We start from the raw sequence: 26,021 nt of genomic DNA on the forward strand, positions 1-26,021 counted from the left end.
GATGAAGCTCGACCAACATTTCAGATGGTTGGATAGAAGTACTCTTAGATAGATAGATAGATGGTCAGATTCGGGTACAAAATGTAAGAGTTTAAGTGAAAAAAAAATGAAATTCAAATCAATTGAGCAGTAGCCATTTGAGTACTAGATATGAAGGATTCAGGAGTTTGAGTGAATAAAGTGAAATGAAGCTGTACAAACATTTGTAGCTTATAGGACAGCAGTGGAGGTCCGAGAAGACCGGTTTGCAGTGCTGCTTGGCCCCACTGGGCACTGAACAAGTGACCGGTTCACATCTCACTGCTCCCAGAACGCAGTAACAGGTCTCACACTTGCGCGCCAAACCGTCCAGCCTATCACCCTCCTCGTACACACTGCCATTCACAGAGCACCCTGTATTCAACACAGATAGATATAATATCATTTTACATTCATTTCCAAAGGGCTACTTGATAGTATCTTCATAGGATTCATTACTTTTTGATTCAATTTTAATTAATTTCATTATATATCATCATTGTCCGGGAATATTCCCATTCGATCGGTAAATTGTCAAACTGGTCTTATTGACCGAGCGAAGTGAGGTCTAAGATTCAAGTCGACGGTTTAGCATTTCTCTTAATTTTTTAATGTTTAAATGTTTATGTGTTGCGCATTTACGGCGAAACGCGGTAATAGATTTTCATGAAATTTGACAGGTATGTTCCATTTTTAATTGCGCGTCGACGTATATACAAGGTTTTTGGAAATTCTGTATTTCAAGGATAATATAAAAGGAAAAAGGAGCCTCCTTCATAAGCCAATATTAGAGTAAAAATCGGACTATAGAATTATTCATCATAAATCAGCTGACAAGTGATTACACAGATGTGTGGAGAAAGCCAGTCTATTGCTGTATTTACATAAGATCTATAGTTTCAATCAGGTAGTTGTGGATGAGAATACTTAGTGAGGTCTACTGTTCACAGAACTACTAGTATATATTAGTATCCTTTTCATTTTTTAATATAACGGCCGGTCTCGGCCAATCATGCCACTATCTAGTCCTTTGAACACTCGATAAATCAACTGATTCAGACTCCACACAATGTCGTAATCGGCCACAACCGGTTGTAGCTTCAATTAGAGTTCAAAATTTAAAGTCGATTGATTAAAGGATTTTCTAGTTTTTGTAAAACATACAAAAATAAATATACAGTTTGTTATTAGCTTGGTCCATTCAAACCAAAGCTCAAGTTTAGACTTTATGTTAAGGGGTTATAATACAAGGGGTCCAAGTGACATATTGTCAGTTTCGAGAAAGTTTACTTACATTAGTTGATTCTTCATTCATGAAATGAATAATGAATATATAAATGATATTCACCTATTCCTATAACTATTCAGTATACTTTTACCAAATCAAACGTACAGTTTCATGTCTCAAATTGCTCTCCTTCCTCAATTATCAGCTAAATAGTGATAAGAAGTATCACTTGTACTCCTTGTTTACCAAACAAAACTATTGTCTAGCTACACATAAATCTATCAAATTTACCAGTAATTGAACAATGATTAATGACCTCATTGCAATATATCTGATTCGCTTTTTGTTTCTTGAGGTATCTTTTGTTTGGTGACATGGCTTAATCAAGGTTAAATTGAATTTGATGGATACAAGCAACCGTTGTCCTGTAAACAAGGGATCCAAGTCACTTGGACCCCTTGTTTAATCAAATAAACAGCTGTTTGAAAATGTAGTTTATAAGTTTTATACCAGATGTCAGCACTGATTAGACTTACGCTAATACCTCTTGTATACTAGAGTTTTTACCACTTTCAGCTATCGATTACTGTAGCTAACTCAAAAAAATTGAAAATGTCACTAGGACCCCTTGTATTCTGACCCCCTCATGTGGCGTATTATCAGGACCTCCTACATACTACAGGTTCTGAGCCTAGAAAAAGAATGGCCGCCGTATGTGGTGGTCTTATAGAAATTCTTACTGGGAAAAAAATCACTAATCAGCTGTTAGAGAGCGTCTCAGTTTGTCGAAATCTCAGTTCGTCTAGTTCTCGTTTAAAATATCAATGCCGGCCACCACCTACGGCGGCCTTTTTTTTTTGTAGGCGCGATTCCGGTATATAGGAAGTCCTGGTATCATCCTCTAAGAAGTAGAATTTAATTGATTTACATTGAATTACATTTTATCGGCTGTAGTGCACTAAATTATTTCATCATACCTTTGCTTCGAGGAATTGGCTGTGATGTTGTAGTTGAAATTGAATGACCTGAAAAATGAATTATAATATATATTTATTATCGAAAAATAAACAGCTTTTCAGGTTGATACAAAATCATAATACTTTATCACATACTTACAAAAGCGTAATAATATATTATTTATAAGACTGCTCTAAAGAGTTCCGGGTTGGATAGTGGAAACCATGTTCTTAAGTTGAGAATGCAGGAAAGATACAACCATAACCAATATATTCGCCTCCTGCCAACGACGCTCCTGTCATGAACTTTTTACCTTGTAGCCAACACATTTCAGCAACTGATATTATTCTATAAAGATAACGAGAATAATAAAAGGTAAATTCGTATTGCTTTTATTGGTGGGGAGACCCTTGCGGGAAGATCCCACCTCACCTGTATATAACATTAAAGCCTCAATGGGCCTTACGACTGTCATACTTCAGCTGGGACCGACAGTGAAAACATTATTCTCACAAGTTCTAATTGGGACTATTCCCACAGAGCAAATAGTATGAATCATAATTCTGCCAGGACCGACAATTAACGTGCCCATCCGAGAGTGACCTGGTCAGAAACTTCTGTTAATGAGCGGGTTTGAACCACTACCTCCGTAAACAAAGTCGTACTGCATTCATGTGACGTCAGCACAGGTAGGGCTCCTACACCAATAAAAATTCGTTGATTTCAGCTGATCTATATCAGCTAGTGTTTTTATTGGTGTAGGAGCCCTACCTGTGCTGACGTCACACGAATGCACTACGACTTTGTTTACGGAGGTAGTGTTTGGACCCGGGATCTCTAGGCTGCTAGGCATACACTAGACCAGGGATCAGTTCACGGAATAATGTATGGGTGTGCGACTTACTGCAGTTGGACCCGGGATCTCTAGGCTGCTAGGCATACACTAGACCAGGGATCAGTTCACGGAATAATGCATGGGTGTGAGACTTACTGCAGTTGTACTTGATGGGACAGCAGGAGTGTTTGTTGAAGACCGGCTGACACCCCGGCATGGTTAACACACACTGTGGTGTGACACAGTGCTGCTGGCCCTTGATGCAGTAGCAGTACTGACAATCACTGGATGTGCTCATGGCTGACCCCTCTCCGTAGACGGTGCCGTTGTGTAGGCATCCAGGTCCTGTGCACAAAAAATGGCAGAGTTTATCACTTGAAATATTGGGAATCCATATTTTTTTAGAATTTACTGCTAGGTAGATTGGGGAACTACGAAACCAATTTTAAAATTTGATTTATTACTCGGCGCTCCGCCCCCTGCACCCCGGGTTTGTTGCCCTATCGGGTCCCTTAAACCATCCCTTGGAGTGGTATTATTGTATACGTTTCTTATGGTATAAGTTGTAAGATAAACTGTATAATACTGTATTGAAGCAATCATACTCATACTGATATCACCATAACCACACTTGTGAAGTAGTCTCCTTGATTGAATCATTTACTGTGGTGATTCACTTGGAATTTTGCATAATCTATTGTGAATAGTTAGAGACCTATTTCCAGTTCCTCTAGATTTCAAAACGTGAAGTTCACAGATTGTAAGTTCTCAAATCCTCAGAGGTTGCATCTTCTCACCAAAATATGAAATCACAATCATTATATTAATGTTTTCTTAGTATAACATATTATACAAGATAATGATGAAACATTAATGATAAGACAGAGTCAGACCAGTTTTACCTGAATCATTATGGAAGAAAAAGATAAGAAAGAGAGGATTAAACCTATGGCTTAATGTTTTGGGGGATTTCACAGGACTCAATAAGGGTATTCAGGATGCAGAAGAGAGTTGTCAGGATGATTTTGAAGAAATCTCCAAGAACCTCCTGTAGAGGGTCATTTAAAAGTTTAAAAATGCTTACTCTTCCTAGCCTCTATATTCATGAATGTGCAATGTATGGATTCAAATTGCGAGAGTCCTGGCTCACTGGGGCATCTATTCACAGATACAACACTAGAAATAATAGAGAATTGAGAATTCAGGCCCATAGAACTACATTTTTTGAGACAAGCCCTCAGTATATGATTAAAAAGATTTTAAATGCTCTCCCTAAAGAAATCACAAATTTGAAGAATAAAAGGGAATTCAAGGAATGCCTGGGAAACTGGCTGATGAACAGGGAATTTTATAGTTTGGAAGAGTTCTTGGGGGGTTCTGCCATATCTGTCATATCATAAATCTCAACTAATTTACAGCAATGAGGAAATGTACAGCATTTGTTTTGGACTTTATTTAATAATAATATTATTCTTAACTAGTTTACATATCTAAATTTACAGCATTTCATTTGAATTTTCATTTCATACAGGTTGTTTTTAATTAATTGATTGATTGATTGACTTGTTCTTCTTCTTGTATTTTTTGTTGTTTATATTTATGAACAATTTATTGTTTTTATTGTTTTGACGAACTGCCAAACATTGTAAAATATGTACATGCAAAGGATTGGCTCATACAGTCATACATGTATATGGGATTGCAGTACAAAGCAGATATGCCATTTTGTACATTCTGTTAAGTTTACAATTGCCCACAGGCTCGCTTCGCAGGTCAATTTTGAAAGTTATGTGTATAGGGTCACTTCGCTTGACCAGTGGCTTGCTACGCTCGCCCAAGTTTTATATGTAATCATCAGGCTCGCTCCGCTCGCCAAAGTTTGAAAGAGGAGTGAACAGGCTCGCTTCGCTCGCCAAAGTTTGAAGGTGGAATGAACGGGCTGGCTTCGCTTGCCGAGTTGCTCGCCTTAGCTATTTCTGATATTTCTCAATTTTTGACATTTTCTCTAATGTTTTTTCCTTCCTATCTTCACAGGGGTTGTTTCTACAATTCCAGCTCTATAGAGTTATTTGTTCATAACTAGAAAAATAGGGAGTCTACTAAACGAATTTTAGAATTCACTACTAGAACTACTACTATTGGGAGTCTACTGAACAAATTCCAGAATTTTCTACTGCAAAAATCGGGAGTGCCGAAGAAATTATAAATTGATATATTGTTGGGGATAAATGCGTTTGCCAACTGGTAATCGCTGGATGTGCTCATGGCTGACCCCTCTCCGTAGACGGTCCCATTGTGTAGGCATCTTGGTCCTGTACACAACAATTTCAGAGTTTACTAATAGGAGAATTGGGAGAATAGTCTACTAAACAAAGTTTAGAATTCACTACTAGAAAAATAAGAAGTATACAAAACAATTTTTTCAATTTACTACTGGAAAAATTGGGAGTGCCGAATTCATAATTTGATAGATTGTTGAGTATGAATGCGTGCACAGAAAGGTTCAACTGATACAGAAGAGTAAATGAGATAAAGATTAGAGTAATTTGAAGTGTGATACTTCATAGAGGACCTTAAACGATCACGGGCGACCTGGAAACTCTAATACCATACTTAAGCCAGCCAGGTGACACGATATTGTTATTATGAGAAATACACTGGTAGTTCTGTGAACAGTAGACCTCACGCAGTATTCTCATCCACAAGTACCTGATTGAAACTATAGACCTTATGGAAAATACAGCTATAGACTTGCTTCTCCACACATCTGTTTAATCACTTGTAAGCTGATTTATGATGAATAATTCTATAGTCTGATTTTTACTCTAATATTGGCGTATGAAGGAGGCTCCTTTTTCCTTTTATATTATCCTTCAAATGCAAAATTTCCAAAAACCTTGTATAAACGTCGACGCGCAATTAAAGAAGGAACATACCTGTCAAATTTCATGAAAATCTATTACCGCGCTTCACCGTAAATGCGCAACATATAAACATTTAAACATTAAGAGAAATGCCAAACCGTCGACTTGAATCTTAGACCTCACTTCGCTCGGTCAATAAAAGTAGAGAGATGGGATATTGATAGGAAATATTAGAGGAATGAAAAAAAATTATAGTGAAATAATGACAGAAATGTGCATAAATAGAGGGGTTCTTAATACATTTTTAGCATGATTTTGAGGGGATTCTCAAAAGCAAGTTGAAGATAGAGCCGCAACAGCGGTTTTTTGTTTTTTCCAAATTCATTTACACTACTCACCATTCTGTGAGAAAACTGGGTTCCCGTTCCTTGCTCGGCCCTCTAGTATACTGTTCTCGTTAACGGCTCCATCTGAAAAAAAGAAAATATTAAATAGCTAATTAACAGGAGTAAATTGTACATTGAGTTTATTTAAGAAGAGGTAGATCTGTGATAGGTAGATCTGTGACAAGATAATGGAGCTGACCATAGAACTGGTAGAGTGGTAGAATGATAAAGATCTGATCGGGTATATTACTGATTATTAATTAATTGAATCTGACATCTGTATACATTTGAGGCAAAAAAGGATTTGAAGATAAAAAACACTGTTTTAACATCAACATTTAATTTGATTAATAGAGATTATTTCCAAAAAATCAATATTATTGAAAAATGATAGCAGCTTTTTCAAATTAATTTTAAGTTGATTGAGGAATTTTTCCAAAAATTCAATATTATTGTAAAATGATAGCAGCCTTTTCAAATTAATTTTAAGTTGATTGAGGCAAGATTTCCTTGCAGGTGTAGATTCTTATATATATATATTTTGTCTTGAAAGTGTTGTATATTTTTTTGAGAATCAATAAATTTGAATTTGAATTCAAATAATTTCATTTATTGATCTGACAGGGATCATGCTGCTGTCTCATCCATCATCTCTAAGAAACAAAACTTTGATTCTTATATATATATATATTTTTTGTCGTGAAAGTGTTGTATATATTTATTTGTGAATCAATAAATTTGAATTTGAATTCAAATAATTTCATTTATGGATATGTCAGGGATCATGCTGCTGTCTCATTCATCATCTCTAAGAAACAAAACTTCCATGAATTCAACAAAAACCCAAAGACTTATGGAATAATCATATAAAATAACTTGTTCACATCATGAAACTTACCATTTATTCTGACTAAAAGCACCTGCAATAGCTTAGTTGTTTAAATTTAGGAAAAATGAATCGTCTCCAACTCATGAAATTATTTTCCCTCAATTCATTATTTCTTTTGCTTGATGGAATAGCTCACATAATTTATATTAGACTAACATTGAAATCAATTACATACATTTCACACTTCATCTATGACAAAATTAGAATACAAATTTAGATATTCTTGTAACACAATATTAAATTGAAAAGCATTCAATTAAGTTAGTAAAATCAGTATTGAAAAGCTTTTGAATGAAACTTAAATCTATCTGGTTACCTATGATTCAAGTGGCTTGATATTCTTATGTTCCAGAGTTGATTGTCATTCAGGGAAAATACATATTAAATAAGTTATATATTTTTCAATTTTTTCATGTTTGCCAATAATCAAAAACGGAAACATCTGACATTAGCAAGTGGCGTAAGTGCACTCACTGGAAACGCACTATTTTATAAGGTGCGTAGACTTATGCGCCACTAACATGCGCATTTTACTTTTCATCAGCCGATGACATGCTTATTAAGTTATTATCTGTATTTGTACAGATGTATTTATATATTTTATTTATATGATACAGATATAATATGAAAAGAATCAGCTGATGAAAAGTGAAATGCACATGTTCGTGGCGCATAAGTCTGTAAGCACCTCTACATGCTCGACGTCCTATGCTTTTCTAGTGTCGGTACATCTTAGTGACAATATTGTTCACATTTACCAAGACTTCTTCATTTTTATGAAACGAGCAAAAATCATAAGTTCCCAAGTATTTTATGCTGCGGCTAATCCTACCATTTCTACAGAATATATTCGGTAGTTTTGAAGGGAAAATAATAAGTAACTTATTTGAAGTTACTGAACAAAGGAAAATTTCCCTAAAGTATCAGTCACCTATCATCACCTGCATCTAGTACATTTTATAACCCACAATTTATAAAATCTTAACTGGATGGGGAAAAATGAATAATTCAATTTGATCCATAGAAATATATTGATATCCTTCACATACTGTTGAAATTTTAAAAATTCAATAGAATTTAGACAGTCCTTCAATTTGCCAAGTACAGTAAGTTAGGTACTTCTTCTCATAAAAATAAATAAACATATTTCCTGTTAGACTTGCACATTAGAAAAATGTCAATAGAAAACATTAAAAAGTCTATCTGCATTTATCGAGCCCACACCGGAGGTAAGGAAGCAAATGTCAAATACCCTGTATGCCCCGGTGTATTGAAGTTAGCTCTACAGGTGGTTATCATTTTTGTTTCGGCGGGAATATGATTTTGAGATCCATCTTCAGCCTCGTTGATTTCATCCAAGTTGTAAACCGGAAAGCCCTGGTTTTTAACGGCGAACTCACGTTGCATACATTCCAGGGTTACAATTTCGGTGAACCCGTTTTTCGTCAAAGTTTCACAAGTCCGTTGCACTTGTTCCATGCAAGGCGAGAACGAGCAGATACGTCCGCCGGATTGCTTGAAAGATTTCACCGATAACGGCACGGCAAGCCAGGGATGAGGAAGGTCTAGAAAAACTGCATCGGCGGTTCCGTCAATTTTCGGACTGAATCCCAACTGACAAACGTCTCGTTGTTCCACTGTAACAACATCAGATAGACCATGTCGTACAAATTCGTTCTGTGCTATCTGTACACGTTGTTCGTGAAAATCATAGCTGAAAACTGAACCATTTGGGCGCACACATCTTGCTAATGCATGTGATAAAGACCCACTACCAGTTCCAGACTCAATCACAACACTACCCGGTTTGATTTCTAGCTGCATGATGATCATACTGATGTCAGGAGTGTAGATTATCTGAGTGCGGTGAGGTAAGGTTAGTGTCCACAGTTCGGGAGTTGGGTAAAGAACGTACGCCCAACCACGAGTCAAACTAACTTTCGTACCAAAGTCTTTACCGATCAAGTCTTTTACTTTCAATGCGCCAAAAGTTGTTTGAAATACGTTGTCAACTGTTTGTCCGTTTTTGTTTATAAGTGTCGGCGAGACCTCGATTGCGTGCATACTGGAAGGAGTGAGGTAGAGAATTACTTGGTCGCCTTCTTCAATTGTACGTTTGAATGATGAGAAACTCATTTTGAAATATTTTTCACTGAATAGAAACGATACTCAAATTTATTAATAGAATCTTCTAAATATCTATAAAATAGTATTCTATAGTATCTACACAACGCAGGTTATTGTTTCGAAACTTGACACTTGGCGGATAAGAAATAGCATTGTGTTCCTTGCATTCACTTTGATCCACTGTTCTTTTCACTCCCACAAGTATAAAATACACTTTACTTCACTATGAACATTATATTAATTATATTTTGAATTGTAATTGAGTAGGAACGTGTTTATAAAATGAACCACATGTTTATGTTTTGTTCTAAAGATGACGAATAAATCTAAAGTATTAAATGTGAAAGCTTTAGAGGTTAGGTTTTATTTAGGTTATATTTGATAATGTGCTATTAGGATAGGTTAGGTTTTTGCTTTGAAATTGCAATATGCTAGAAGGGGCTAGGGTGCAGTTAGAGTTATGTTTTTTGATGTTTCAAATGTGAAAGGATAGGTTAAGGGGCTAGGATTTTGCTTTGAAATCTAAATTATTAAATGTGAAGGGGTTAGTGGTTAGGTTTTTTCTGGATTATATCTAATAATGTTCCATAAGGTTAGGTTAGGTTTTTGCTTTAAAATTGCAATATGCTAGAAGGGGCTAGGGTCTAGGTGGAGTTATGTTTTTTGATGTTTCAAAGCACAGAATTACAAGGAGTTTTATAGGATTATTATAGGAGTTTTCTCTGTTTCAAAGGTGAAAGGATAGGTTAGGCGGTTAGGATTTTGCTTTGAATCACATGTTTGTGAACATGTTCATGAAATGAACCACATGTTTGTGAACATGTTCATGAAATTAACCACATGTTTGTGAACATGTTCATGAAATGAACCACATGTTTGTGAACATGTTCATGGAATGAACCACATGTTTGTGAACATGTTCATGAAATGAACCACATGTTTATGTTTTGTTCTAAAGATGACGAATAAATCTAAAGTATTAAATGTGAAAGCTTTAGAGGTTAGGTTTTATTTAGGTTATATTTGATAATGTGCTATTAGGATAGGTTAGGTTTTTGCTTTGAAATTGCAATATGCTAGAAGGGGCTAGGGTGCAGTTAGAGTTATGTTTTTTGATGTTTCAAATGTGAAAGGATAGGTTAAGGGGCTAGGATTTTGCTTTGAAATCTAAATTATTAAATGTGAAGGGGTTAGTGGTTAGGTTTTTTCTGGATTATATCTAATAATGTTCCATAAGGTTAGGTTAGGTTTTTGCTTTTAAATTGCAATATGCTAGAAAGGGCTAGGGTCCAGGTAGACTAATGCTTTTTGATATTTCAAAGGTGGATAGATAGGTTAGGATTTTGCTTTGAAATTGCAATATGCTTGAAGGGAATAGAGTTTTTTCAAAAAGTTATGTTTATTGATGTTTTAAATGTAAAAGGGGAGGTTGAGGGTTCGGTTTTTGTTTTGAAATGACAATATGCTGACTTAGTTATAGTGTTTTTTAACATCAGTTAAATAACAACTGTTATATTTTATTAATTATATTTTTCAAAAGTACTCTTTCTTTTATTAAATTAAATAATAATAATTGATTATTATATTGAATTTAATGATAAATCATCATTGGATAATAATATCTTCATCAAATAGAATGACGATTGGCTCCAGTTACAGTGCTCGGTAACCATCATCACAAAGAACGTTACATTCAAAGATCTGACTGAATGGAACGGGAAAACCCCGTTGCTAACGCATGCGCGATACGGTGCTGTCTGAGACAAGGAGTGGTTTGTGAGGAAACAGTACTCGATATTATTTCTTATGGAAGTCGACTATAGAGAGGTCGACCGTGTGATCGATACTAAAAGCTATCTATTGGAAAAGAATAAATTATTTTTGCATTTTAAAACTTTAATTTTAAGAAATTAACCTATTCGAAGAAAGATCAGAAATGCGATGAGTTATAGCAATGAGTTTTTACAACAACTGACGAAAAATGAAAAAGTCGTCAAGTTGGCTATAATGAATGTTTGAACAATCAACAAAATTTAAACTGTGTCACTTGTTTTTCCATCTGCGTTTTTTGAAGTTGTTTCACAAACATTTTTTTGAAATACTCTCAGCATGATTTGAAGGTTAGCTGCTGCTGCTAACAATCCATGAAGGCATAATATTCTTTGAAATACTAGTTAAAAGTAAAATGGTAGATACCGGTTCCAATTTTCAAACATTTCAATTCAATTTTCTTTCCATCCATGACCAGTCTTTACACTGGATAGATTTCGTCAAAAGAAATTAAAAACACAAACTTTCATAAAATTTAACTCCAAAGAGTTCCAAAAATATTCTACTGTATTCTCGTGCTCCTTAGTTGTACGTTCTAATAATTTCTCAAAGAGTTCTAATAATTTTTTCTAAAGCAATTTGCGGGGCATAGTTCTTATTGAGCTGATTACACTATGCGCTCATAGCTAGGACACTATGCGCTCATAGATAAGACACCAGCTGACCGTCAAAGCCTGGTGATGTTTCTAGTGTAATATATTGTAAAATAAAAGAAAAAAAAATGATAACTTATACCTCACGACTGGCACACTTGGACACTGTGTCCCACTGGTATTTTAATGTAATACGGGGCTCTATTTCATCTCAATTATCTATAGTTGGTACCAAAAACTTAGATGAAGCTTTGATTAGTTCGCATAACTTTTCATTTTTCTCTTGCAGAAATGCTCATTTTTCTAATATTTTATGGTCAGTTTTGTAAAAGCTGATAGAATAATTCTAAAAATGCTTATTTTAACATTATATTTTATTATACTTCAATATAATAGACCTACATGAGAAATTGCCTTGATTCTCCAAACATTGAACATGACAGAGCGGTTTCCAAATTCACAGCTACAACGGAACAAAATTACCGTATCATTTTTTCACAACCTCTCCGCATCTTATGAATAAGATGATCAATAGGTTTCTGTGTGAATTTCAGCATTGTGAGAATGGAATTTGATAAGATCTCATTGTGCTCCTTGATATTGTAGGCTACTGTTCTTCGAGCATTTTTCACAGATCATAATGCATGCAATATTTTCCTGCCGAATAACGTTTCTCCTATATCTCAATCACAAGTCATTACATATGTCAAGGATTATTAGTAATTAGTGAGTGGTAAGACTGGAATCAAATAAGCCAAGGCATGGGAATTGGTTGTTTTGCATGTGTGAGTTTGCTAGTAGCCTATTAAAAATGATTGGAATTTTAGAATAATTTACAATTTTACTGAAGGAAAATTATAAACCATTAATTTTCAAGAATATAACTTTTTATTAGTTCAATACTCCTCACATAAATAGTACTTGTCTCTTTTCTGTATAGGGCTACTTGTAATATAAATATAAATAAAAAAATCGTAGTACCCTTTTTTTGAATTATTTTATCAAAACATGTTTCAACATTGATTCCAATAATTCAAAAAAATGTACTAAGATTTTTATTTTTATTTCTATTTATTATTAGTACTCGTTATAGAATTTTGCACTCATTCTAACTATTAAAAGATTATTTAATTACTATGTAATATTTGAATATATTCTTCAAAGTTTAATTAGACGCACCCCGCCTCACAATTTTCAGAAAGGAAAAGCATCTCCACCCCCCCCCATTAGACCCAAGAATTTCAAGTAAATCAAACTATATGATCAATTCGATTATACAATGCTCACTGTACTTGATGTCAGTTGTTCCTGGTCTGAACGGTAAAAGTCGTTGAAGTTGTAGGTAGGAAAGTGATTTTGTTCTTGGCAAGTAGCAGCAGAACATAGAGAACCTAAAGAAGAAGCAGTGAATGCAGTTGATTGTGATTGTGTGTGTGTATAGCGCCAGTACCATATTTATCGACCGCTTTACAGTTTAGAGCCGTATTTCCCACTACATTGTAGTGTCTAATAGATGTGTCTTGCTGCTGTTGATTTTTTGTCTCGCCTCTTATGTTGTGCCTTATTAGTCACCGCCAACTTCAATCTCTTTTCCTCATTCTTTCCCTTTTCAATTCCTCTTCTTTTCGTACTAAATTGTTTTAAATTATTCTTTCTATTTGTCTCCTTAGTTCTTGTGCAGGAGGCTCTACCATAATATTCTTTTTCATGGTCTTCCTTCTACCATCATCTTCTTCCTGTGTTTCTCCTTTTATCTTCTTCTCCCTCTTCCCATATATTCTTTCTCTTCATCATTCCCCAATCCTCCAATCCTTCACTGAATCATTCTGTTTCGGCTTTACCCCAATTCTTCAGACTTCTTAGGAATTTTTCCTACCTGATTCTCCTTTTCCTTCTCCGTCCTTCTTCTATCATATTCTTCCTGTGTTTCTCCTTTTATCTTCTTCTCCTTCTTCCCTTATATTCTTTCTCTTCATCATTCCTCCTCCTCCAATCCTTCAATGAATCATTCTGTTTCGGCTTTCCCCCAATTCTTCAGATTTCCTACCTTATTATCCTTCTCATTTTCTTCATTGCTATTTTCTAAACACTTTTATCAATCTTTTCCCTACTCTCATTCCACTTCGAACTCTTTTACATTATTTATACAAATTTGTCTTGATTCGTTTTACTCCCCCTTTTCATCTCTTTCTCCAACATATATTTTTTCATTCTGCTTTGTGCTATTCCCATTTTTCATTCTCCTTCTTTCCTACTTTATCTCGTTCTCTCATTCATGATTTTCTTCAATCTACTTTTTCTTATCCTCTTTTCAGTTTTTTAGATCTCATCTATTAACTTTCTAATATATATAAATCGCTATAAAACTCCAGCTCTTAGTATTGCCCTTCTCTTAACACCCTCTTTGTCATCCATCCCTTGTTTGAAGGGAATCCTACCAATTTCTACCTTTCTTTCTCTCTCTTTCCGAACTTTTTCTTCATCCTTTCTGATCATCTCCTTTCCTTCATCCTCCTACTCCTCCTCTTTCTCTTCTCCACTTCTTTCTTCATCCTCTGCTTCTTCTTGCTTCTCCTCCTCCCCTTTTTCTTCCTCCTTCTCTTCTCCACTTCTTTCTTCATCCTCTGCTTCTTCTTGCTTCTCCTCCTCCCCTTTTTCTTCCTCCTTTGGTCCTCCTCCTTTCCCCGCTCCAACTCCTCTTACCTCTCCTTCTACTTCTCCTTCTCTATTTCTTCCTCATCCTTCTCCTCCTCCTCCTCTCCCAACTTTTCTTCCATTCCGCGGAAATAGCAGAGAACGACTGGTTGTGTGCTGCCGCATAAATTCTTTTCTACTCCTTCCATCACTAACTTCTTCTTCTATCCACTTGCTCTTTTGCTCTTCTTTCTCATTTTTGTCCTTTTCTATTAGTCCACTAAACGTGTTGCATCCAGCATACTAATCGGCGCCAAGTCTTGATCTGAATGCATCACATAATACGCCTTAATGCATTCTTCCCTTAATGCAGCACACAAACGCCGACTTAGAACCGGTCCAAAAGTGTGATCCCAGAACGTGACCAAAAGACAACGATACAAAATACTAGATACAGTATAATATATAATTCTACACACTATATCTACAAAGCAATAGACTGTAGATATATAGTTCAAATAGTTTTGAGCAGACTGTAGTTACAAACGTACAGATATAGTGGAAATATTTTTGAAAAGTTTCTTTGTAGTGTAGATACTATGCTTGACTGTTCCATCATAGTTGCAACAAATTTACGGCGTTCTTGTCACAATACGAGTGTTTTCTTGGATGTAACGGTGCTTTTAAGTCCCACATGAATTGACAATTCATTTACTGCATAGCTGAGTTGAAGCTCGCGTCTAAAAGGTGGAGCTGAGTGTTTAGTTTTCAGTGTTATATCATCTTGGTTCAGTCCAGTGATCAGGTGACCACAGGTAACCACGGGGGAAATTCATAACTAGGTAACTGAATTTAGTAAAATGATTGGGAAGTATTAGAAAACATAGTCAAAAATCGACCTTAACCTTCTACAGAGTACCCCACAAACCTTCAAATTTCGATCTTTGTTTCAGTTTGGATCTTTTCTGTAGAATAGATTTCGATCTTTTACTGTAGTTACTACTGTATCCTTTAAAGTTTAACCTTTGCTTTGAACTTTGATCTATAGTGCGGTCCACGTTATGATGACAGTATTTGATCAACTTTGGTTTTGCTATCCTTGTCTATTATTCGACAAAGCCGGTGGTACTATCCTTTTCTAGGTCCACAACAATGCCAATTATGTTTTTGACAGTGTAGAAATATAATTAATTAATGCGGAGAATCGGCATCAATACTCTTTTATCTTCATCCACTGCCATTATAACGTGGACCTCACTATAGAAACATTGTTTTCTTTATCACTGTTGTGTCTCATCTTTTATTTTTATATCTTTTCCTCCCTTGTCATGAATTATGTTGATGCAAAAATTATACTGGTGATTCTTCCTCCCATTTTTTCGCAGTTTGAACTAAAAATTCATAATATAAGAATATTTAAAGAGAGGAAATGCTTCAATCGATCAATAAAATCATTTGATGATGGTGATTGAATGTGTGTGTGCGCGGGTGTGTGTGTGAGTGTGTGTAGGCTTTTTCTTCTCTTATATCGCTTCTCGATTAAACCTACACTCCTGTTCACGGACAAGGGCTTCATGAAGCACTTTGTGAGCAGTAATTGTTTACATTATTATTTCTTATCATACATGATGGTATATTCCCTCAATGAAAGAAGAGTATGCTTTGTACAGAATTAATTATTGTTGCGTTGTTATTCGAAAGCAATTGATTATTCAAGTTTCATTGTAGATTAGTTGTTTCTGGTTAATTACTGTTGAGTAGTAATTATACTAATTATAATATAATATATATATTTTTTTAATATTTTCATTTTGTATTTTGCTGCTTTCCAATGTAGCCCTATTATTATTTGATGTGTACCGATATGAACAATAAACCTTGATTTGATTTTATTTGATTTGAGTTTTCGCAATTTTCTCGAAATATAGCCGTCGTCTAGACGACAGATAAAATTTTTACATAGCAGTGACAGTGAAGAAATATAATTAATTAATGCGGAGAATCGGCATCAATACTCTTTTATCTTCATCCACTGCCATTATAACGTGGACCTCACTATAGAAACATTGTTTTCTTTATCACTGTTGTGTCTCATCTTTTATTTTTATATCTTTTCCTCCCTTGTCATGAATTATGTTGATGCAAAAATTATACTGGTGATTCTTCCTCCCATTTTTTCGCAGTTTGAACTAAAAATTCATAATATAAGAATATTTAAAGAGAGGAAATGCTTCAATCAATCAATAAAATCATTTGATGATGGTGATTGAATGTGTGTGTGCGCGGGTGTGTGTGTAGGCTTTTTCTTCTCTTATATCGCTTCCCGATTAAACCTACACTCCTGTTCACGGACAAGGGCTTCATGAAGCACTTTGTGAGCAGTAATTGTTTACATTATTATTTCTTATCATACATGATGGTATATTCCCTCAATGAAAGAAGAGTATGCTTTGTACAGAATTAATTATTGTTGCGTTGTTATTCGAAAGCAATTGATTATTCAAGTTTCATTGTAGATTAGTTGCTTTTAGTTAATTGCTGTTGAGAAGTAATTATACTAATTATGATATGATATATATTTTTTTTAATATTTTCATTTTGTATATTGCTGCTTTCCAATGTAGCCTATAATTATTTGATGTGTACCGATATGAACAATAAACCTTGATTTGATTTTCTCGAAATATAGCCGTCGTCTAGACGACAGATAAAATTTTTACATAGCAGTGACAGTGAACAGTGAAAATATGATTCCCATAAGTTCTAATGGGAGTATTCATACTCGGTTGGACTGAGTGGGAATGATCCAATTAGAACTAGTCAGGATTATATTTTGTGTTCAGTGTCAATGTTGTCTCCGAATCCAGCTTGAGATGAGCTCAAATCGTGATAGAAACGGAATCTCTAATTGAAGAAATTGACGGAATTTTCTTCTAATTGGGTCCAAATTTTTAGTGGTAGGTCTATTCATGGGCTTGTTCATTGGAGGTGGAGGAATTTAGAAGAAGTGGAGAGGGGAGAATGAGATGGAGGAGAATGAAAGGTGGACGAGAAGAGAGAAGGTGGTGAGTGAGAAGGAGAAAAACAAGTGGAGAGGAGTGAAGAAGAAGGAAGAGAATGAGAAGAGGATTGTGAACAAGATTAGTGGAAGAAGTAGAGAGATGAGGGAGGAGAAGTAGAAGGAAGGGAAAAGAGGCAAAAGAAGAAGGAGATTGGTTGATTTTTATATTCCGTGCTGGGTCTAGACCAGTGGACGCCAAACAGTCGATCGCTATCAAATATGGTACAATTCATCAACTCTCTTTTGTAGAGATCTATGCAGAAGATTTTGCAGCTTGTGATGTACAACATTTTGGTGGAGATCAGGCTTCAGTTGAAATTCAATTTGTGGATTTTCAAAATGATCTGTCTCTCAGATCACTTTCTACAACTGGAAATATTTAACCTCAAGCCCCCAAAGAATAATATCCAACTATTATTCAAGTTGAATTGATGTTGAAAGCTATGTTCAGCTCTACCTATTTGTGTGAAGCATCTTTTTCAAGTATGAAATTCATAAAAAATCGATGTAGGAACTGATGAACATTTGGACAATTGCATCAGAATGGCAGCTACAACATACACTCCAAACACCAAGAAAATACTTGATGTCCAAAAAGAGTCCTGGTCTGGCCAGAGAATTCGAATTGTAGCGCCAGAATGCCAGACTGCAGTTCTGCCAATAGCAGGCTTGTGTTTGCGCCAGCGCAGACCGTCCTGCTGCTTTGGCCTTCTCGATGTCCTTGTCTAGTCTGTCTTGTTTCGTCAGCCCGTCTTGTTGCAAGACCAAAATTGTGTTTGTCATGTAATTTCGATCGGAAATTTCTTGTAAATAATTGTTTGAGTGTCGTGTGTGTGAAATATGAATATAACAGCGTAAATAGTATTGAATTGAATTAATTTGAATCGGATTTGAATTTATAAAGAATCCAGTTTGAGCTTTGTTCAAAACACAGTGCATAGCCTGCAAGTTGAACGTGAAAAGGCAGCCCGGAAGCCAGAACCTGTCTTTTCACAGATTTCGTCCCACCCTGAATCTGACCAAAACACCTAATAAAGGCTTCGAAGGGCAAGTAGTCGAGATTGGAATAAATTTGGTGAGTTTTTGCTCTTTTTTATTGTTCATTAATGCAGAGTTTAACTGTACAAATAACCTGGCTCAAATTGAAGATTAAATTTTGCCCCTTGTTTGTATTTGATTATTTAAATAGTAAATTACAGTCCTCTGGTAGCTCTAGCCTGAGCTTTGTTCAGAACAAGTCCACTGCTCTCATTGGAATGTACATTTCAACTTTTGTTATACTTTTTGCTTTGAGATAAGTAGATTTAAACACTAGAAATGCATCTTTATAGGCAATAAAAGATACTTTCTCCAGTCTAATATTCCTTGGTAGCTCACTAGAAGTTTTATAAATGCTATTCTAGCTCACAGGCTCATAAGTTTGGCGACCATTGGTCTAGACAGACCCATTGCACATCAAAAAAATTACGTAGTAGCATAAGAAAAAAATAATATAGAACTTAATAATATTCTGTGTAATGATAATACAGAAATTGTATAAAGAATATAAGTCATGCAAAGATATAGATGTAAGACTTAGTATAAGACTAGTATAAGACTTATATACACAATTAAAAGAAGAGAAATCTGATGAATTAGAATTAAGCGGTAAGGACTGATCACTCATCAACCCTTGAGAGGGAAGGGGAGAAGGATGAGGAAGAATAGGAGAAGGAGAAGCAAGATATGTAGGAGGAGGAGGAGGAGTAGGATGCTGATTTTGATGATGAGGAAGAGTAAAGAGTAATAGTAAAGGAGGAGGAGGTGGATGAGAAGGAGGAGAAGGAGTAAAGATGAAGGTGTAGAAACAGGAGGTAAAGAATGAGGAGGAGGAGAAGGAGTAAAGATGAAGGTGTAGAAACAGGAGGTGAAAAATACACAATGAAAAGAAGAGAAATCTGATGGATTAGAGTTAAGCGATAAGGACTGATCACTCATCAACCCTTGAGAGGGAAGGGGAGAAGGATGAGAAAGAAGAGGAGAAGGAGAAGCAAGATATGTAGTAGAAGGAGGAGGAGGAGGATGCTAATCTTGATGATGATGCTAATCTTGATGATGATGATGCTAATCTTGATGATGAGGAAGAGTAAAGAGTAAGAGTAAAGGAAGAGTAAAAGAGTAGGAGGTGGACGAGAAGGAGTATAGATGAAGGTGTAGAAACAGGAGGTAAAGAATGAGGAGGAGGAGAAGGAGTAAAGATGAATGCTAATCTTGATGATGATGAGGAAGAGTAAAGAGTAAGAGTAAAGGAAGAGTAAAGGAAGAGTAAAGGAAGAGTAAAAGAGGAGGAGGTGGATGAGAAGGAGGAGAAGGAGTAAATATGAAGGTGTAGAAACAGGAGGTAAAGAATGAGGAGGAGGAAGAGAAGGAGTAAAGATGAATGCTAATCTCGATGATGAGGAACAGTAAAGAGTAAAAGTGAAGGAAGAGTGAAGGAGGAGGAGGAGGTGGATGAGAAGGAGGAGAAGGAGTAAAGATGGAGGTGTAGAAACAGGAGGTAAAGAATGAGAAGGAGGAGAAGGAGTAAAGATGAAGGTGTAGAAACAGGAGGTGAAGGATGAGGAGGAAGAGTAGACTTCTCATGACGACACTACTTCATAAAACCCAATTTAACAAAAATTCAAGATTGAATTAATTGAGAATAACTGCAATAATTTTAATTGATAATAACTGCAATAATTGCATTAGGAAGTAAGACTCACCCTGCTTGCACACGAGTTGCGGACAACATTGGTTGGCCCGCTGAAGCAGTATGCAGCCGGGTGGAGGTGGGTCGGGCAGACGGGCACACACTCGCAGACGGCACACTAGCTGTGACGACAGACAGAGACAGCGCAGGCACTTCTCAGCCGTCCCCACCTCGGCGCCATTCTTGTAGCGACGCCCTGCGTATGTGCAACCTGAGCCACAATTATACAAAAGCTTATAGAATATAATATATTATAATACCTATGAAGTACAAGTGTATAAAAAACAAATCGTTCACACAATCATGATCGCACTATGATCGCAATGATGATATACTATAGTGAGGTCCACGTTATAATGGCAGTGGGGAAAGATAGCAGAACAACGTTGCCGAACCTTTTCCGAACCAACCGAACCGTTGCCGAACCAACGTTGTCTTGTCAATGCCTTCTAAACGGTAGCTGATACAGGTTTATTGATCAGATCAAATCTTTATTATTGTCATAAACAAACATTGATTGCATGGACAAAAGTCAATTGAAATAAATATACATATAGCACATATACAAAATATAATATACATAAATTCACACAGCCACATAATCTGAAAACAGACCAGAGTAGAATCAATTGAGAACAATAATATTATGGATAGGCATTGCAGTTCAACATTTCTTCAACCGAGTAAAATGCTCTCTCCTTCAACCATTTCGTTATTATAGACTTGAATCTTCTACTGTTCATATTTCTAACTTCAGATGATAGAACATTGAACATTTTTACACCTAAACAGCTGTACATTCTCTTCGTCCTAGCAAGCCTGACCCGCCTCGAATCTCGTAATGTAATGTTAACTGTTCATTCTCGTTTGAAATGAATAATTATATTTTATTAAGCAAGAAATTATATTTTTCGATAATTTCATAATGAATTTTCATAAATAAGATGAAATATTCTGTTAATTAATTATTAATTCTATATTGTTGAAAGACGATCTGGCAACAGAGCAAAGCGAGAACTAGATAGCGCTATCCGCTTTGTTGAATGATAGACAAGGATAGCAATACCATTGCCAATCAAATACTGCCATTATAACTTGGACCTCACTATACTCATATGACACATTATCGTAAAAAACAAAACAAAATACATGAAGTACCGTACAATAAAATACAAATCAAGACCATCAGCTACTAAAGTTACGTTTCGCCTGAATTTTCGACTGTACAGTGGAAAACCGGATCATTAGAGGTATCGCTTCCGTCGAGGGTGTAGGCCTACAGTAGTTTGTGTGCTTTTGCAAGTCTGCTCTATGAGGTCCACGTTATAATGACAGTATTTGATCAACTTTGGTTTTTCTATCCTTGTCTATCATTCGACAAAGCCGGTGGTACTATCCTTTTCTAGGTCCACAACGATGCCAAGTATGTTTTTGACAGTGTAGAAATATAATTAATTAAAGCAGAAAATCGGCATCACTATTCTGCTATCTTTATCCACTGTCATTATAACGTGGACCTCACTATAGTAAACGAATGTTTGCCTGTCAGTTGAAAATGTATAGTGAAACATTACTTTCTTGGCTGTGGCTGGTCACAGAAGCAAATAGTGATTGGAAAGTGGAACAATTCAACACAATTTCGGTTCTATAGTGACGTTCACTTTATAATGGCAGTGTTTGATTAGCAATGGTATTGCTGTCCTTGTCTATCATTCAACAAAGCAGATAGCGCTATCTCTTTCTCGCTTTGCTCTGTTGCCAGATCGTCTTTTAACAATGTAGAATCGATGATTCATTAACAAAATATTTCATCTTAATTGACCGAACGAAGTGAGGTCTAAGATTCAAGTCGACGGTTTGGCATTTCTCTTAATGTTTAAAATGTTTGAATGTTTAAATGTTTATATGTTGCGCATTTATGGCGAAACGCGGAAATAGATTTTCATGAAATTTGACAGGTAAGTTCCTTTTTAAATTGCGCGTCGTCGTATATACAAGGTTTTTGGAAATTTGGCATTTCAAGGATAATATAAAAGGAAAAAGGAGCCTCCTTCATACGCCAATATTAGAGTAAAAATCAGACTATAAAATTATTCATCATAAATCAGCTGACAAGTGATTACACAGATGTGTGGAATGTGTGGATAAGCCCAAAGACCTTAAAGATGCATTGACTCACATGCAGCGCTAGTGTCGTACTTGGAATTGAAATCCGCCATTGAGGGGGCAACCCATAAGATTATTACATACCAATGCGACCAATGCCTTTGTGATCTATAGTATTACAAATAAATAATATATTAATATCTCGTGCTAAAAAACCCCAATGGCGGCCTTCAATTTCAAGTAAGAGCTATCATTGGGAAGGCATAGGCATTGTGGGTCTATATCTCTTTAAGGTCTTTGGGATAAGCCAGTCTATAATATTGCTGTATTTCCATAAGGTCTATAGTTTCAATCAGGTACTTGTGGATGAGAATACTGCGTGAGGTCTACTGTTCACAGAACTACTAGTTATGAAAATTCATTATGAAATTATTTAAAAATATAATTTCTTGCTTAATAAAATACGATAGATTATTTTAAACAAGAATGAACCATTAATATTTAATCAATAAAAAACCTGTATAAACCTGTATCAGCTACCATCTATAAGAGACAGAGAGAGGATCGGCAACGTTTTTCTCCTATATTTCTCCAATGCCATTATTGACCGAGTGAAGTGAGGTCTAAGATTCAAGTCGACGGTTTGGCATTTCTCTTAATGTTTTAATGTTTATATGTTGCGCATTTACGGCGAAACGCGGTAATAGATTTTCATGAAATTTGACAGGTATGTTCCTTTTTAAATTGCGCGACGACGTATATACAAGGTTTTTGGAAATATTGCATTTCAAGGATAATATAAAAGGAAAAAGGAGCCTCCTTCATACGCCAATATTAGCGTAAAAATCAGACTATAGAATTATTCATCATAAATCAGCTGACAAGTGATTACACAGATGTGTGGAGAAGCCGGTCTATTGCTGTATTTCCATAAGGTCTATAGTTTGAATCAGGTACTTGTGGATGAGAATACTGCGCGAGGTCTACTGTTCACAGAACTACTAGTAACGTGGATCTCACTATGGACTCAACTACTGTTTGGACAACTCGATTATAGTTTTTCTACAGCTATTGTCAACTTGTTCGGAGGGGAATTCAAATTGAGATGGCTGTGGTTAGAACCATTGATAAATTTTGTAAAATGTATAAATCAATTTATATGTCAATTCATAAAGTCATAATGCATACAAGGGAATGGGATTAGCTTGGGCACTACTACTGGCCGACATTTCTATTCTTTTAAGACAAATTCTCACATATCAGTATCAGTACCAGACAGTGAGATTATAATTCCCCTGTGTTCTTATTGGATTATTTCCACTCAGCCCTGCGGAGTGACTATGAATACTCCCATAAGAAGTCATGGAAATAATATTCTCACTGTACCGGACACGTTCACTGATACTGATATGTGGGAATCCGCTTCTAACCTTGAGTTCTCTATACCGTCCAGACACCACACACCATTCTCCTATTGAGAAACCTTTCACAGTTCAAAAAAGACCAATGTTAGTTATCCTAGGAAGACAATGAAACAGTAGTGAGCCCAGTGGCTGATTGGGAGATCAAGAGAGAGATAGAGAAAGATAGAATGAGATAAAGAGAGACTAAGAAAGATAGAGAAAGATAGAGTGAGAGAAGGAGAGAGTAAGATAGATAGAGAGAGTGAAAGAGAGAGAGGAGAAAATTAGAGTGATAGAGGAGGAGTGCGAGAGAGTGAGTGTGTGAGAGGGAGGGTGAGAGTGAGAGAGGTAAGAGTGAGGGAGGAAAAGATAGTGATTTTGTGTGAGTGAGGAAGAGAGATATTAGGAAAGTATGAATGAAAGAGTGAGAGAGAATAATTGAGAGTTAGTGAGCACTGGGCAAGTGAATGTTGCATATTAATTAAGTGCCTTATTTCACAGTTGTTCACAGGTGTAGGGTCAGTAACCTTCTAGTGATGAAGAGAGAGAGAGAGAGAGTGAGTGAGTGAGAGGGTGGTCTAGACACTACACACACCTCTATTGTTCACAAGGTTATTTTTTATGCGATACTGCTTCAGTGGTAGACGAGAGTGTTGAAGAAGGAGACGGTGGTGATGTAAGAAGGAAAAAGAAGAAGTATATGATGCAGAAGGAAGGAAAAAAGAAAGAAAAGAAGCTGCGGTAGAGAGGGTGCAGAAGAATTGGTGATAATGAGGAAGTTGAGGATGAAGGGTGGATGAGGAGGAGGAGGAAGAGTAAGAGGAGAAAGAGAAGGAGATGAAGAATAGAAGGAGAACTGGTGTGGGAGAAGGAGATGTCTGGGGGGTTGGGGAGGTATGGGAAAAAAGAATGTGGAAAAGAAAATACAAAGAGTGAAATAGAAGAGAATGGTAATTGAGTGTGTGAACGGTTACTAGTCAGGTTATGCTAAATGCTATGCTATAATACAGCACACATAGGATTGTTCAGAATCTTGAAATGTTGCAAGGTCTCTCTGTAAGTACTTCAATTGGAGGAAAATCGAACTGTTGCACTTCGAATGGAAGCATATAGAAGGAAAGAAATGAGATAAAATGGAATAGATTCGTACAAAGTGCATAAGTAGCCTGGGCTTCAGAATAGTCATTAGATTAGATTATAATAATAGTAAATATGATTACTGTGTTAGCTAAGATTAAAGTACTTCATTCTAATCAAATCTCCAAGGAATATGATTACAATGTAATTTCCAATACAGGATACCGTAATTTATATACCAACTGTAAAAACCAATTCAATGAATAATCTATCTCTGGAAAACCTATGATATGAGTCGAATGTTGGTTTTTATTGTAATTTATTTATTTATTTGATAGAGTAAACAATACAGTAGACGGAAAAGAAAAATAGGCTATTGCCCAAAACTTCTTCAATTTCCTAATTTTGTCTTAAATTGGCCAAATATTATGTAGGTTTTGTCCATTTCAATTTATACACTATATCATAAATCTGAATATACATTCAGAATAAAACAAACAATTTTAGATTTAGATAGATTAGGAACCTCCTTAGTAACATAAAACAAACTTAAAAATCACAAAATAATTCTATAAAACATGTTACCTATGATTATATATTTGTACTTATGACGACTGCGATATACAGACATTTCTTTTTATTGTGGGGAGGGGAATGTGCTAGGTATAGGATTATGTTCGAGTTTTATCGTTTTCAGACAATTCCAAAAAAAATTCCTAGAGACTGATAGTGGTTTAGCAACCGAAACTAGTTTCTCAAATTGGTCTCATAAATTAGTGGTTTTGAAAATAAACGTCGTTCTAATTCAAACTCCAATAAAATTGTACAGTTTATACTAGAAAATACTAGACTGTCCCCTCCTGACGGCACTCTGCCAAGGAGGAAATGCTGATAATAAAGATGTATTAACATTTACTTTTAATTTTTAGTATAATGTTTATTTGGACTGTAAATTTTTGTGATCTTTATAAAAGTGCTTTAATAACCTCATTTGGACTATTTTTATCAAAATTAGGGAGAGGAACAGTTTTGGGTTTATCCTGTTGATTCTCTCCCAATCATTAATTTGATGTTGTGATTAAGGAACGTAATAAATTTAATAATTTTCAGAAACGTAATGAATTTCGTTCAATAAAAGCCTTCATTTATTTTTTTTACTTGACTGTCCCTATGCAGTGCAAAGAGATGCTTGCTTCAATTCCCAAAACACGCGTCTTTTGACAAAAGCTTATGATTTTTTAATAATTTTATAGATTTAAATGATGGAAACAGCATTAACTTAATC

General features: G+C 35.6%; 2 protein-coding genes across 3 annotated transcripts in view; both read right to left on the reverse strand.

Annotated features, from left to right (window-relative positions):
• LOC111051685 overlaps positions 1–26,021 on the reverse strand; it is a 96,392-nt gene that overhangs the window by 13,145 nt on the left and 57,226 nt on the right. For both annotated transcript variants that reach the window (XM_039436709.1, XM_039436708.1), the window contains exons 2-6: positions 20,164–20,361; positions 6,301–6,372; positions 3,195–3,383; positions 2,224–2,271; positions 202–393 (exon numbers count right to left, since the gene is read on the reverse strand). In XM_039436709.1, the coding sequence (XP_039292643.1) occupies positions 202–393; positions 2,224–2,271; positions 3,195–3,383; positions 6,301–6,372; positions 20,164–20,361 (699 nt within the window). The remainder of the gene's footprint in view (positions 1–201; positions 394–2,223; positions 2,272–3,194; positions 3,384–6,300; positions 6,373–20,163; positions 20,362–26,021) is intronic.
• On the reverse strand, positions 8,190–9,591 carry LOC111051681 (tRNA (adenine(58)-N(1))-methyltransferase catalytic subunit TRMT61A). Its single transcript, XM_022338227.2, has one exon. The coding sequence runs from the start codon at positions 9,311–9,313 to the stop codon at positions 8,387–8,389; it is 927 nt and encodes a 308-aa protein (XP_022193919.2). The 5' UTR covers positions 9,314–9,591; the 3' UTR covers positions 8,190–8,386.

The sequence above is a fragment of the Nilaparvata lugens genome, chromosome 10 (genome assembly GCF_014356525.2).
Source record: "Nilaparvata lugens isolate BPH chromosome 10, ASM1435652v1, whole genome shotgun sequence".
NCBI classification, from domain to species: domain Eukaryota; kingdom Metazoa; phylum Arthropoda; class Insecta; order Hemiptera; family Delphacidae; genus Nilaparvata; species Nilaparvata lugens.

What these genes read in the sequence shown, in the direction of transcription:
- LOC111051681 (XM_022338227.2), bottom strand. Translation starts at nt 9,313, where the DNA reads ATGAGTTTCTCATCATTCAAACGTACAATTGAAGAAGGCGACCAAGTA.